Here is a 13036-nt window from a genome sequence, read left to right as displayed (position 1 = left end):
CCATAGGCTGTTCATTTAATTGTCCAAACCAGTTGTGGTAGACAGAACAATGAACCCCCCATCAAGGGTGTCCACACCCTAATACGTAAGAACCTGTAAATATTTACCTTACACAGCAAAAGGGACTTACATGATTAAGGATAAGGATACTCAGATGGAAAAACTATTATAGTTTATCGGGGCTTCCCAGGTGGTGCTAGTGGTAAAAAAAACAAAACAAACAAAAAAAAAACTGCATGATCCCCTAGAGAAGGAAACGGCAACCCACTCCAGTATTCTTGCCTGGAAAATCCCGTGGACAGAGGAGTCTGGTGGGCTACCATGGGGTCACAAAAAGTCAAACATGACTGAAGCAACTTAGCACTTAGCATCTTGGTAGGCCCAGATAAAGTGGAAGAGGAAGGTGGAAGACAGACTCGAGGTTGCAAAATAAGGCAGAAGAAATGGGGAACAAGAAGGACTTGGCTGACTTTGAATACAAAGATGCCCAAGAGCCAGGAAATGGAGATTTCAGTCCTACAACCACAAGGAATTGAATTCAGCCAACAACCTGAATGAGCCAGGAAATGGACTTTCCCCCAGGGCCTTCAGAAAACATTGCAACCTTGCCAGACACCTTGATTTAAGCCAGGTAAGACCTGTGTGAGACTTCTGACCTCTATAACAGTTAAGATGATAAATTTGTGTTGCTTAAGCCACTGACTTTGCAGTAATTTGTTACAGCAGCAATCAGTTCAGTTCAGTTCAGTCACTCAGTCGTGTCCGACTCTTTGCGACCCCAAGAATCACAGCACGCCAGGCCTCCCTGTGCATCACCAACTCCCGGAGTTCACCCAGACTCACGTCCATCGAGTCAGTGATGCCATCCAGCCATCTCATCCTCTGTCGTCCCCTTCTCCTCCTGCCCCCAATCCCTCCCAGCATCAGAGTCTTTTCCAATGAGTCAACTCTTCCCATGAGGTGGCCAAAGTACTGGAGTTTCAGCTTTGGCATCATTCCTCCCAAAGAAATCCCAGGGCTGATCTCCTTCAGAATGGACTGGTTGGATTTCCTTGCAGTCCAAGGGACTCTCAAGAGTCTTCTCCAACACCACAGTTCAAAAGCATCAATTCTTCGGCGCTCAGCCTTCTTCACAGTCTAACTCTCACATCCATACATGACCACAGGAAAAACCATAGCCTTGACTAGACGAACCTTTCTTGAAACAGAAAACTAATATACCAGAACATTATTGATAATTATGTCAGGATACAAAGCAAACCTGGGCTGTCCTGGCCAAACAGGACAAGTCTGGAGCTCAGGAGGGAGTGGTGGCTGGAAGTAGAAATTTGGGTGTGGTCAGCAGATAGATGGCATGTAAAGCCAAGAGACTGAATGAGACAACCAAAGGAGGAGATGGGAAGAAACTCCTGGGGGAGGAGGTGTGTGTGCTAAGTCACTCCAGTCGTGTCCCACTTTTTGCGACCCCATGGACTATAGCCCACCAGGCTCCTCTATCCATAGGATTCTCCAGGCAAGAATACTGGAGTAGGTTGCCATGCCCTCCTCCAGGGGATCTTCCTGACCCAGGGACCGAACCCACAACTCTTAAGTCTCCTGCACTGGCAGGCAAGTTATTTACCACTAGCACCACCTGGGAAGCCCTGGGGGAGAGGGAAGCAACAAGAAATGACATTGAGATGTTAGCTAAGAAAAGGCCTCGAGATGTAGAGGAGCTGGAACTCTTGTATTCTGCTATTGGTACAATCATTTTGAAAATAATCTGGAAATTCCTCAACTGGTTTAACATGGAGTTAACCATATGACCTAGAAATTCCACTCCTAGGTATCTACCCCAGAGAAACGAAAACATATGTCCAAACAAAAACTTGTACAGGAATGTTTATAGCAGTATCATTCAAAAAAGACAAAAAGTGGAAATGACCCAAATGTCTATCAACTGATGAATGGCTAAACAAAATGTTATATAGACATACAATGGAGCTACTTAGCAATATAAAGGAATTGACTATTGACACACACACAAAACACATGGGTGAATCTCAGGGTGTATATATACATATATATATATATATGTATATAGACACACACACACACACATATATATACATATATATATAAAGTGAGAGAAGCCAGATGCCCCCATCCCCAAAAGAATGGTATCATACTATATGATTCCATTCATATGAAATTCTAGGAAATGCAAACTGATCTATAGTGATAGAAAGATTAGTGGTTGCTTGGGGAGGGATTACAATGAGGTTCTAGAAAAACTGTGGTGATGGATAGGTTCACCATCTTACCTGCAGTGATAATTTCATAGGTGTTTATGTATGTTAAAAGTTTTAAATATGTAAGTTTCATTGTATATAATTATACCTCAATAAGACTGATATTTTGTTTTATCTGAAGCAGTTATCCAAGGCTGGAATATATCAAACACTTTCTAAGTCTGCTCAAAGGGGCCCAAAACAAAGCCCTTGGGTGAGGTGGAGGGGCTTCAAATGCTAAGCTGCGGAGTTCAGGATTGATCCACTAAGCAGAAGAGAGTCACTGGTTTCTTGAGCAACATAGGTGATGTGATGAAAACTGGATGTGAATAAGATTGTTCGAGAAGCTGAAATAGAAATGAGAGATTAAAGACAGGAAGACTGGCCAGCAAATGAGGAGAACTATTTTCTCCTTCACTATCACACTGGTTGGGCGGTTTGGTTTTTTGTTGTTTGTTTGTTTGTTTGTTTCAGCTTCAGGCTTACAGGATATTAGTTCCCCGACCAGGGACTGAAACTGGGGCCTTGGCAGTCAGACTTCTGCCAGGGAATTCCCAAGTGGCTCATGTTTTAGAAAGTCGTTTTTTTGTTCAGTTGGAGTCTACCTTCATGATACTTCTACCAGCTGCCATTGATTCCACACAGGATGTCTAATTCTCTTCCATCTGACAGTCCTTCAATTAGGAAGAAAGTCATGATGGCCTTCCTTCACCCAAAGCCCTTTCCCCGTTAAATATCTCTTATTCATTCAGCCATTTCTCATATGACATGATTTGAAGGCACTTCACTTTCCTAACTGTCTTTTTTAAACATGTCCCAATTTGTTAATGTCCTCTTAAAATGGCATCCAGAAGTGAGCACAAAGCTCTATGGGCCAACAGAAGAGCCCCAAATGGGACTGAAAGTCCCCTGATTTGTTCATGACCATCATCTTGACCCATCTCAAGACTCATTAGCATTTTTTGGCATTGCCAACTTACAGTCAACTAAAACCCTCAGTTCTTTTTCACACATGCTCTAGCTCCTTATCCTTAAATGTCCTGCACTAAACAGAACATTAGAAACCTTTATTGTGGTCCCTCCCATTTTATAAGCCTCTGTTTATTCTGGACTTTAGCCCTTCTGACTCAGTTCCTAGAGATTTGTGATACTCTTTAGTCTTTGTCCTTGGAAGTCTAGCCTTCATTCTGTCATCTATATATGTACTTTAAAAATTTGAGCCCATCAGAGAAGAATCTGGAAGGACAGCTTAATTTACTAGATATCTCTCCTTTTTTCATTTCTCATTGGAATTTTTGCAAATTGTATGGATCTGAATTTTATCTTTGGAATCTTTCACCCTCCTGAGCTATCTTTCTATTTGGAGTTTGAACAAGAGATCATATTTATCTTTTCTTTGATCCTTTTGACTTTTAAAACTCTCTCTCTCTCTCTCTCTCTCTCTCTCTCTCTCTCTCTCTCTCTCTGTCTCTCTCGCTCACACACACACACACACAGGTTAGTTACCCTATCTGACTATGCCCAGCATTCCTTTGTTTAACAGATCCAGATCAGTCAGTCTTGGTCTGTTTCCTTATGATTCTTGTCGCTTTCACTTTACAATGAGATCTTCCTTACTTATTATCAGGAGTAAGCCTAGTTTAGCAATTTACCTCATTGCTTCTTCAGTTTTCTGAGAACTATAATTATCAGCAAGAGAGTCAAGTATTTATCAGTGTGTTGCTATCAGAATAATGAAACCTGTAGCAGATACTCAGATGGTTTTTGTCTCTGATCAACATTTCTCCCCAAGATGATGACTTCATGAAGTACTATTCATAGCTTTTATCTATATGGGCAGTCTCTTGTATGCTTTCACAATGACAATCACTTTCATTTCTCCCTTTCATTTTCATGGAATGCTTTTCACCCTCCTACCAATGAATTACTGGCTATACTTTCTTGATATATTACTACTCTGCTTCCTACATGGTATCTCTCTGAACCAGGTTTACCCTTCTTTTTACTGATGCCAGTCAGAAGTCCCATTCTACCAAGTTTGAACAATACCTAAAAAATTGTCTTTTCTTGCTTGTATTAACATTTTGCATTCACTTTATTACTCATATGGCGGGTGTGTGAGTACACAGATAACTGAGGCATTAAGTATCATTTCTGACCTTCTTCCTTGTTTTTTTCTGAGAGAGTAGGCACTGCCTTAGCTCTGTTTTCTCTTCCTTAATTCTATGTGTATACTACACAACTTCCAGAAACATAGTAGTTACTAAGAGCTTCCGCTATGTTTCAATGAAGGCATTTCTTTTTAATGAATTGACTAGTCTATATCATTATCAACCTCATCATCATTATCATTGACATTAGTCCCTGTTTCCCTGGACTCTTGCTCCTGGTTTCTTTTCTTTTTCCTCTTTTTTTTTTTTTCTTTTGACTTTTTAATTTTTTTAACTTTCAGAAATAAAAATGTTGCCCACACACACACACAAAAAACAGTATAAAGATTTCCATGTATCCTGCACTCAGCTTCTTCAAATGGTAACATTTTACATAACCATTGTAACTAAAAATAGTTGGTAGAATATTATTAACTAATCTACAGATTATGTATCCAAATCTCACCAATAGTACCACCATGTCCTTTTTCTGATCAGGATCCAATCCAGGATCACACATTGTATTAATCTGTCTTTCTTCTTAGTCTCCTTTAATCTGTGACAGTTCCTTAGTCTTTCTTTTTCTTTCATGACCTTGACACTTTTGAGAACATCCAACTCCTTTAAGTACACCTGGTCATAGGCAACCAGGAGAGCTCCAGCTCACAGTGGATTCAGCAAAATACCAAGTCATGGCATGGAGTCACTCTTAAAAGTATTTCACCTTTAGTAAAACTACACTTAAGCACCCAAAGACGACTGCTGCTGCTGCTGCTGCTGCTGCTGCTAAGTCACTTCAGTCATGTCTGACTCTGTGCGACCCCAGAGATGGCAGCCCACCAGGCTCCCCCTTCCCTGGGATTCTCCAGGCAAGAACACTGGAGTGGGTTGCCATTTCCTTCTTCAATGCATGAAAGTGAAAAGTGAAAGTGAAGTCACTCAGTCGTGTCCAACTCTTAGCGACCCCATGGACTGCAGCCCACCAGGCTCCTCTGCCCATGGGATTTTCCAAGCAAGAGTACTGGAGTGGGGTGCCATTGCTTTCTCCGACCCAAAGACTGAGAAGGGGCAAATTTTACGTAATTATTTGATCATCTTTTTGTGGAGAGTGAAATAGAACAGAACAGTAAATGTGGAGATCCTTGAAACAGTAAAAGAGCTTTGGAGTAGAATATGGCAGACACATCATGCTCAATGGAAGTAGCAGATGTGGCCAAGGAAAGGTTAAAAAAGAAAAGGGTACATAAGTGATAGAGAGCTGGGTCAGAGTAATTAATATTTGAATGAAAATGCATTCATCAGAATGTCAAGAGTTCAGACTAGAAAGGTTTTGAATTGTATAGTGAAATGCATTCTAAAACCACCTACCTCTAAACAAAATGCTGTTGATGTTTTGTTTTCACTGTTCATTCTCTCACCAGTAGAGGTAGACTGGCTATCACTTTCAGAGAACACACTCTATCATTGAAACTGCACAGCAAGGTCATTTCTGTATCCAGCTGCATTTCTATTATAATCAACTAATGAGAACCAAGTGGCCTCTCCAGAACACTGGTCAAAGATAGCCCCCAGGATCAACAAAGCTGGAGTGAAAATTGCTCTTCTCTGAACATGTGCTGTGTGTGCTCATCACTTTGGATTGCTCGGGTTCATGGAAAGACTAACGAATTGCAAAGTATACTTAGAGGAAGAACCTGACATGCCCAGAGGAATCTTAGAGTTGGGTCCTTTAACAGGCAGATCTGGAGAAGGTGGGAGAGGGCAAGAAATTGAGTGGCATGCCATCTATGTTTTCAGTGTGCTGGGTACCTAGGGCTCAGCTACAGTGGGTGTTTTCAACAGTTATTTTTGTAAACATGGCTGTGATGATTTAAACATAGGATTTGTGAGGGCACCTTCAGCTTCTGTTCTGAATCTGAGGAAGGGCATTCAAGCTAACAAGTAGGTTTGTAAGGACATGTGTGGCAAATGTTTTCCCAGTGCAGAGATTAAGGGAGTCAACAAGCCCTTGTCTCTTGACAACAATGGGTGTCAATCTAGTTCTGTCGATTCCTCTAAACTTTTCTGGAGATTAGCAATCCATTCAATGCAAGAGTACTTTACCTGGGCCCAGAGACCCAAATACCAATCTAGTTCACACAACCTCTTAACCTTAACGATATACCCTCTATGCTTTGGCTTCTGGCTCAAATAAAACCCTCCAGCCCAGTCCTTTTGAACGTTCCTCTGCCAATTCCCAGCAAGATCTTTGCTAAACTGCTTTTGCAAACAGGGGTCTGGGGCACGCGGACAGTGTCCCAGCTCTGCTGCTCCTCCAATTTCCTCTGGCTTCACCAGCGGTCCCATCACTTCATGGCAAATAGATGGGGAAACAGTGGAAACAGTGGCTGATTTTATTTTTCTGGGCTCCAAAATCACTGCAGATGGTGATTGCAGCCATGAAATTAAAAGACGCTTACTACTTGGAAGGAAAGTTATGACCAACTTAGAAAGCATATTAAAAAGCAGAGACATCACTTTGCCAACAAAGGTCCGTCTAGTCAAGGCTATGGTTTTTCCAGTGGTCATGTATGGATGTGAGAGTTGGACTATAAAGAAAGCTGAGCACTGAAGAATTGATGCTCTTGAACTGTGGTGCTGGAGAAGACTCTTGAGAGTTCCTTGGACTGCAAGGAGATCCAATCAGTTCATCCTAAAGGAGATCAGTCCTGGGTGTCATTGGAAGGACTGATGTTGAAGCTGAAACTCCAATACTTTGGCCACCTCATGCGAAGAGTTGCCTCATTGGAAAAGACCCTGATGCTTGGAAAGATTGAGGGCAGGAGAAGGGGACGACAGAGGATGAGATGGTTGGATGGCATCACCGACTCGATGGACATGAGTTTGGGTGGACTCCTGAAGTTGGTGATGGACAGGGAGGCCTGGCATGCTGCGGTTCATGGGGTTGCAAAGAGTCGGACATGACTGAGTGACTGAACTGAACAGAACACTGGCAAAGTTCCAGGCCAGGGCCAGACGTAGGGTGAGGAGAGTGAGGCACTTGCCCGGGCGCCAAATGTTAGCGGACACCAAACAACTCAGGAATCAAAATGAATGATTCTTTTTAATGCACCATTTAAAAAATCTAAAGGAATGCAAAAATCCTTGATGAACAACATTTCAAATTTCTGAATAAAGACAGGCTCCCTTCTTGCACTGGTAGGGCCCTGCCTCACTTGCCTCACCCTCACCCTAGCCCTGGGGCTCCAAATAAACTTGATTTACAAAAACAGGCGACCAACCAGCGCGCCACAGTTTATCTATATGAGTTTTTAAAATATTGCATTCAATATTATTTCTCTTGACAACCAAATTTGGGTGGGGGGGGTGTTGTTTGTTGGTTCTTTGGGGTCCCCTTAAATACCGCGCCTCACCCAGGTCCAGGCACACCGTGACCTCTCCCTCTCCGCGCCCCGGGGCCTCCCCTGGGGTCCCGCGTCCTGGTCAGGTACTCTGGGGCCGCCGCCTACTCGGGCCGGGTCAGGTGCTACGGGCGAGCCCTGGCAGCGCGGAGGGCGGCCCCTGCCGCACTCCTCGGCTCCTCCCTCTGCGCGCTCAGCCACTCAGCGGCCCCGCCGCCCCGCGCGCAGAGGCTCAGCGCCCGCCCCCGACGCCGGCCGCCCGGGCGCCGGCTCCCCCTATATAAATCAGCCATTTGCTTCGCTCCGCCCCAGAGCCCCGGAGTCCAAGCCGGTTCCTCGCCGATCTTTTAGTCGTCCGCTTACTCTTTCCTTCCAAGATGACAGATGCCGCCGTGTCCTTCGCCAAGGACTTCCTGGCAGGTGGAGTGGCAGCGGCCATCTCCAAGACAGCAGTCGCGCCCATCGAGCGGGTGAAGCTGCTGCTGCAGGTACGTCTCGGGATCCGAGAGCCTGACGAGGAAGTGGGGGGAGGGGCCGCGCGGGAAGCGGTGGTCCAAGGCCTGGGGGGGAACCAGCCCTCGTGATCTGCCCAGGGAAGTGGCAGCGTGGGAGGAGGGGGGGCCGCGGGGTAGGACCAAAAGCCAGACTTGAGAGAGGTGTTTTAGTGATCTGAAGTTCAGGATCTCGGAAAGGGTCGGGGGCGGAGGGTGGGCGGAGGAAGACCAGGGCCTGGGCATCCCAGAGCCAGCGAACTCGGATGGGGCAGCCCGGGAGTGACTGACTCCCGGGCCTTGGGGTCAAGGGCGAAGGCGCTGAAAAGGGGGACACCTGCCCGTACCGAGCACGTCAGGGTCGTGGCAAGGAGATAACAGCCTGGGGGAGGCCACGCGGCCGGTGGAGCGGCCTCGCAGCCGGCAGCCGCGCTCAGACCGGCCGGGCCGGAAACCGGCGCCGGGAAGCGCGTGTCCCTTGTGCTTCTGCCCCCGCGCAGCCGCTGGCGCGTTCCCGCGGCCTGGTGGCGCGCTCTGCTACTCCGGCTCTAGAGGGCGCGCCCGCACAGGCTGACGGGTGGTGGCCCTCGGGTCACCTCCAGGAGCGGGGCACCCGAGCGGGAGGGAAGCTGCTCCCAGGGACCTTAGGCGAGGACCACAGTCACCAGGGTGACCGCGCCTGACGTGGGACTCGCCCTCATGTCTCTGAACCAGGGTCTGAGATAATGACCTTTCTCCCAGGTCTAAAGGTCACGGCTCCGCTTGAGGGTGGTACCTCCTCACCCAAAGGGGTGGAGGTTTAATGCTTCTAGCTGTGATGGTGGCAGAAGGTTAGGAGGGTCCCACCTGTGGGACCCAGAAGACCAGACTTGAGGCAGGCGGGAGCCAACTAACCTTTAAGGGTGTCCGTTGAGATGCTGTCTTCTCTTCACTTCTCGTGATTATCATCTTTCTGTCAGGTGCAGCATGCCAGCAAGCAAATCACTGCAGATAAGCAGTACAAGGGCATCATAGACTGCGTGGTTCGTATCCCCAAGGAGCAGGGAGTCCTGTCCTTCTGGCGTGGTAACCTGGCCAATGTGATCAGATACTTCCCCACCCAGGCTCTCAACTTTGCCTTCAAAGATAAATACAAGCAGATCTTCCTGGGTGGTGTGGACAAGAGGACCCAGTTTTGGCGCTACTTTGCAGGGAATCTGGCATCAGGTGGTGCCGCCGGGGCCACTTCCCTGTGTTTCGTGTACCCTCTCGACTTTGCGCGTACCCGTCTAGCAGCCGACGTGGGCAAAGCTGGAGCTGAAAGGGAATTCAGAGGCCTCGGCGACTGTCTGGTTAAGATCTACAAATCTGACGGGATTAGAGGCCTGTACCAAGGCTTTAACGTGTCTGTGCAGGGTATTATCATCTACCGAGCTGCCTACTTCGGTATCTATGACACTGCCAAGGGTAAGTTTGCCCGTGGGCTTCAGAACTGTCCATGTGAGAATGTTTAAAGGGTTGTCTGAAGGCAGCCAGGGTCACCCCGTACAGCCCTTTGTGTGCAGAGATGTTGGGGGTGGGGATGTGCAAAACAAGTGAGGAAGAGTCTGCTTACTGGTGAAAGTGTCTCTCTCCTATTCTCAGGAATGCTTCCAGATCCCAAGAACACTCATATCTTCATCAGCTGGATGATCGCACAATCAGTCACGGCAGTTGCTGGGTTGACTTCCTATCCATTTGACACTGTGCGTCGCCGCATGATGATGCAGTCAGGGCGCAAAGGAAGTAAGTTCCACTGGAGCAGAAGATACAGATGTGGGCATGGCACATGGGCACCCATGCCTGCCTTTAAAAATGGCAGTCTGTTGAGATCCCAGGTGGGGTTGATGGGTCTGTGGCCACTGCACAGACTCCTTTCAGCGGGCCCTTTGGTGCCTGTGCCTAAGGGGGCTTGCCTGGTGTTAGAGGTTAAGGCCAGTAGGTTGTCTGCACCTCCCTGTTGTCCTTGAGTCACCATGTTAAGATTGCAGTATTGGCCACACTAATGTGTAAATGTTGGATTTTGAAAAACTGACGATAGCTCTTAGAGGTGGGGCTCTGGATTAGTCTAGTTAAACTTAAGGACTTTTCACCTCAGCCTCGGGTCACCAACCCTTTGTCTTTGTCCTTTGCAGCTGATATCATGTACACAGGCACGCTTGACTGCTGGAGGAAGATTGCTCGTGACGAAGGAGCCAAAGCCTTTTTCAAAGGCGCGTGGTCCAATGTTCTCAGAGGCATGGGCGGGGCGTTTGTGCTTGTCCTGTATGATGAAATCAAGAAGTTCACCTAAGTTATTTCCTAGTTTTTCTCCTGTGACTAGGCATGTTGTATTATATAACATATCTTGAGCATTCCTGACAGACTGTTAACTGTCTATTTATCAATGGCAACTATTTACTGGTTGAAAATGGGAAGCAATAATATTCACATGACCAGTTTTCTCTTAAAGCCATTTCCATGATGACGATGGGACCCAATTTTTTTATTTCAGTCACTCCTGGCAAATAACAAATTTGAAGAAATAAAAAATACCTGGAATAGTTTTGTTTGTGGTTTATTTTCATTTAAAAGTACATTAGATAATTTAGTAAGGGCTACATTTGAGTAAATGCTACCTGTTTAATAAATGCTGCAGTATATCCTGAGGTGATGAGCTTTTTTCTAAAACCAATCTTCAGCCATCCACTTAGCAAAGAATAGCTTGTCTGTGTGACCCATCGACGTTGCAGACCCAGAGCAACCGAAAACTGTTGGTCCATTGCCTGTGGACAGTCACAGCTGATGAGCTTTCTCTAAAAAGCACTCTGGACCCACCTTTCCTATCTTGTGCTTATTAATGAAGAAATACTAGCTGAATTTTACACTTGAATTTCATCTCATTTCATGATGAAATTCATTCTTCCATGAGTTTTATCTCATTTAAACAAAAGTGTTATAAAGTGGTGCTAGTGTTAGTCCCTGGAGAAGGCGATGGCACCCCACTCCAGTACTCTTGCCTGGAAAATCCCAGGGGCGGAGGACCCTGGTGGGCTGCAGTCCATGGGGTCGCTAAGAGTCAGACACGACTGAGCGATCTCACTTTAACTTTTCACTTTTCTGCATTGGAGAAGGAAACGGCAACCCACTCCAGTGTTCTTGCCTGGAGAATCCCAGGGACGGGGGAGCCTGGTGGGCTGCCGTCTCTGGGGTCACACAGAGTCGGACACCATTGAAGTGACTTAGCAGCAGCAGCAGCAGTGTTAGTCCCTCAGTCATGTCCAACTCTATGACCACATGGACTGTAGCCCACCAGGCTCCTCTGTCCATGGAATTCTCCAGGCAAGAATACTGGAGTGGGTAGCCATTCCCTTCAGGGGATCTTCCTGACCCAGGGATCAAACCCAGACCTGTATTGCAGGTGGATTCTTTACTGTCAGCCACCAGGGAAGCCCATAAGGTGGTAACAGCAATTTTTGTCCAATTGCCTTCCCTCCTCCATCTTCACCTGTCTCAAGTCAATCTAATCCTGTTCAAAGCAGAGGATTAGAACTGGCATAGTTAGGCAGTGCTGAGATGGCAGTACTGTTAAAGATTATGGAGAGAGCTGCCAAGAACTCAAATCTCACTTTTCAAAAAGGAAACCACATCTACATTTTGGTTGGCATTTTAATCAGGCCAGTTAATGGAGGATGCATGTTTCTTTTGGAAAAGTCCTTCCTTGGGATCCACATGAGAATGTGTTTGCAATTTCTGCAGCTCTTGTAGCCTCAGAAATCCAGGGATTTTACCTGGAACATGAGGTTTGTAGGAAGCACCATGGCCGGCAAACCACAACATTCAAAGTAGAAAATGATAGGTAATCCACCTGCACAGGTGAAAGTTCCTGAGGAAGGCGACATACACTAGCATGTTTACCTGCCACTCGTAGATAGGGTCTGCACGGCAGGCGTTACTGCCCACAGGTTCCTAGTGCTTGTTGTTACGTGCCACCTGGCCAAGCACCTGAGTCAACACAGGTACACATGTCAAGTTATATACCTTAAATATACACAATGTTTTTATATAATGGATTTATCCCTGACCTTCAGTGATACTGACAATAAAAAGTATCTTACTAAAGTTGCTTAAAAAAAAAAAAATCCACAAAACTACTGGTATCAAGCCTGGATTCTGCCACAACTGTGCTGTTGGGGAAGTTAATTTCAAGCCTCAGTTTTCCTCATCTATAAAATGAGGATATTGATAATGCCTGCCTTTGAGAGTTGTTTCAAGGATTAAAGAAGGAGATTCCATTTCGTTCCCTGGGTCAGGAAGATTCCCTGGAGAAGGAAATGGCAACCCACTCCAGTATTCTTGCCTGGAGAATTCCATGGACTGAGGAGCCTGGCGGGCTACAGTCCATGGGGTCACAAAGAGTTGTATACGACTGATTAACACTACCATCACATCTACCATAGAACATACATAACGTTGTAAGTGGTAACTATGATAATTATTAAGAGACAGTTAAGATTTCAGGGGCTCCAAAATCAGAAGTACCTGGATTTGAATCCCAGCTCTGCTGCTTACTTAACTGTATGGCCTTGGGCAAGTCACTTATCCTGGGTCTCAGTTTCCTCATCTGTAAAATGGGGATATAACAGTGCTAGCCATATTTCCTTGGGGTCTAGGGAGTGAGAGTTAAGTAACATAAAGCATGTAAAGCAATCAGTGTAGTGCCCGGC

The 13036-nt window shown here is 46.0% G+C and overlaps 1 protein-coding gene across 1 annotated transcript; it reads left to right on the top strand.

Annotated features, from left to right (window-relative positions):
- Nucleotides 1–8108: 8108 nt before the first annotated feature.
- SLC25A5 (solute carrier family 25 member 5) lies at nucleotides 8109–10873 on the top strand. The gene is made up of 4 exons (XM_027534419.1): nucleotides 8109–8309; nucleotides 9272–9758; nucleotides 9936–10076; nucleotides 10466–10873. Exons 1-4 carry the CDS (start codon nucleotides 8199–8201, stop codon nucleotides 10621–10623), a joined length of 897 nt encoding a protein of 298 aa, XP_027390220.1. The 5' UTR covers nucleotides 8109–8198; the 3' UTR covers nucleotides 10624–10873.
- The last annotated feature ends 2163 nt before the right edge of the window (nucleotides 10874–13036 follow it).

Source organism: Bos indicus x Bos taurus, chromosome X (genome assembly GCF_003369695.1).
Source record: "Bos indicus x Bos taurus breed Angus x Brahman F1 hybrid chromosome X, Bos_hybrid_MaternalHap_v2.0, whole genome shotgun sequence".
In the NCBI taxonomy this organism is placed as follows: Eukaryota; Metazoa; Chordata; class Mammalia; order Artiodactyla; family Bovidae; genus Bos; species Bos indicus x Bos taurus.
This window is presented reverse-complemented; position numbering and strand designations above follow the sequence as displayed.